This window comes from Oxyura jamaicensis, assembly GCF_011077185.1.
Source record: "Oxyura jamaicensis isolate SHBP4307 breed ruddy duck chromosome 2 unlocalized genomic scaffold, BPBGC_Ojam_1.0 oxy2_random_OJ73691, whole genome shotgun sequence".
In the NCBI taxonomy this organism is placed as follows: Eukaryota; Metazoa; Chordata; class Aves; order Anseriformes; family Anatidae; genus Oxyura; species Oxyura jamaicensis.
Window position 1 is genome coordinate 1 of NW_023303491.1, and position 2275 is coordinate 2275.

The window sequence follows — 2275 nt, forward strand, 5'->3', positions numbered from 1 at the left end:
TCATCCTCCTCTCCCTCCTCTTCAAATTCACCCTGCTCGTCAGCAGTGGCATCCTGGTATTGCTGGTACTCTGACACCAGGTCGTTCATGTTGCTCTCGGCCTCGGTGAACTCCATTTCATCCATGCCCTCGCCGGTGTACCAGTGCAAGAAAGCCTTGCGGCGGAACATGGCCGTGAACTGCTCCGAGATCCTCTTGAAGAGCTCCTGGATGGCCGTGCTGTTGCCTATGAAGGTGGCGGACATCTTGAGGCCGCGCGGCGGGATGTCGCAGACGGCCGTCTTGACGTTGTTGGGGATCCACTCCACAAAGTAGCTGCTGTTCTTGTTCTGCACGTTGAGCATTTGCTCGTCCACCTCCTTCATGGACATGCGGCCCCGGAAGATGGCCGCCACCGTCAGGTAGCGGCCGTGGCGGGGGTCGCAGGCGGCCATCATGTTCTTGGAGTCGAACATCTGCTGGGTGAGCTCGGGCACCGTCAGGGCGCGGTACTGCTGGCTGCCGCGGCTCGTCAGGGGGGCGAAGCCCGGCATGAAGAAGTGCAGCCGGGGGAAAGGCACCATGTTGACCGCCAGCTTGCGCAGGTCGGCGTTCAGCTGGCCGGGGAAGCGGAGGCAGGTGGTCACGCCGCTCATGGTGGCCGACACCAGGTGGTTGAGGTCCCCGTACGTGGGAGTGGTCAGCTTCAGGGTGCGGAAGCAGATGTCGTACAGGGCCTCGTTGTCGATGCAGTAGGTCTCGTCCGTGTTCTCCACCAGCTGGTGCACAGAAAGGGTGGCATTGTAGGGCTCCACCACCGTGTCCGACACCTTGGGGGAGGGCATGACGCTGAAGGTGTTCATGATGCGGTCGGGGTACTCCTCACGGATCTTGCTGATGAGCAGGGTGCCCATGCCCGAGCCGGTGCCGCCGCCCAGCGAGTGGGTCAGCTGGAAGCCCTGCAGGCAGTCGCAGCTCTCCGACTCCTTCCTCACCACGTCCAGCACAGAGTCCACCAGCTCGGCGCCCTCGGTGTAGTGCCCCTTGGCCCAGTTGTTGCCAGCCCCGCTCTGTCCTGCGGGTGCCAGAAGCAAGGTGCTGCGTTAGTGCCTTCTTGAGGGACCGAGATCTGTCTTCTCCTGCCCCAGGGGGCTCATCCCTCGCCCCCACCCCGCTGCATTACTGGGATCCAGCCCCACCCCGGTCACTTGCACTGAGCTTTTGTGAGCTGACTGCTCATGGTCTGGGAGCGCTGCTCCCTGGGCTTACTCACCAAAGACAAAGTTGTCTGGTCGGAAGATCTGCCCAAAGGGGCCGGAGCGCACCGAGTCCATGGTGCCGGGCTCCAGGTCCACCAGGATGGCACGGGGGACGTACTTGTTACCTGCGGGAGGGAACGGTGCCGGCGTTACAGCAGGCAGCAGCCAGCGCAAGGAGGGCACCGCTGGGCTCCCCCCGGCCCCCCTGCAGGATTCACTGGAGAGACACCCTGTCTAGATCAGAAGTAGGGCGCTATCGGAGCTGCTCCGAGAACAAAGCTCTTTACAGTCGGTGGCGGATGACAGCTCGCCCAGGAATTTTCCCAGCCACCACGAACGAGCTGGCATTCCTGCCCGGTTAATTTCGGGGTGCCTGAGGCTGCAGGCGGGCTTACCCGCGGCTTCATTGTAGTAGACGTTGATCCTCTCCAGCTGCAGGTCGCTGTCCCCGTGGTAGCTGCCGGTGGGGTCGATGCCGTGCTCGTCGCTGATCACCTCCCAGAACTGCAAGAACAATCCCGCAAAATGGCAGCTCCCCCTGCAGCTGCCCGGTGCCAATCACGCCGCCAGCGCGGCCCGTGCAGCCCCGACCACTCCCCAGCGTGCTCGAGCGGCTGCCTGGGAGCCCCCCGCACCCCCACCGGGCTCCTGCAGCAGCTCCGCGAACAGCGGCGCGGGGAAGCGGCGAACGCAACTCCCGCACCCCCCCCCCCCCCCCCGCCGATGCCCTCCCATTGTCTGCCTGCCCGGGTGCCGCCCCGCTCCCGGGGACGGACCCCGCGGTCGGCGCAGCCCCCGGGGCAGCGGGCGATACCTTGGCGCCGATCTGGTTGCCGCACTGCCCGGCCTGGATGTGCACGATCTCACGCATGGTGCCGGTGCCGCCCCGCCGCTGCCTCCCTCCCTCCTCCGTCGCCTCCCTCCCGCCCGGGCTGCGGCGGCCGCGCCCCGCGCCCAGCCTTAAAGCGGCCGCCTGGCCCCGCCCCCCGGTCTGACGTGCGGCGGCTTACTGAGCGCCAGCAGCCAATGGGAGGCGG

General features: G+C 66.0%; 1 protein-coding gene across 1 annotated transcript; it reads right to left on the bottom strand.

The window, feature by feature from the left end:
• Positions 1-4: 4 nt before the first annotated feature.
• LOC118157028 (tubulin beta-1 chain) lies at positions 5-2210 on the bottom strand (the record flags this gene model as incomplete). Its single annotated transcript, XM_035311286.1, has 4 exons — positions 2053-2210; positions 1634-1742; positions 1253-1363; positions 5-1054 (listed from the first exon to the last, which is right to left on the bottom strand). Coding segments are annotated over exons 1-4 (1327 nt in total), but the record flags the coding sequence as incomplete, so codon positions are not given.
• Positions 2211-2275: the final 65 nt, after the last annotated feature.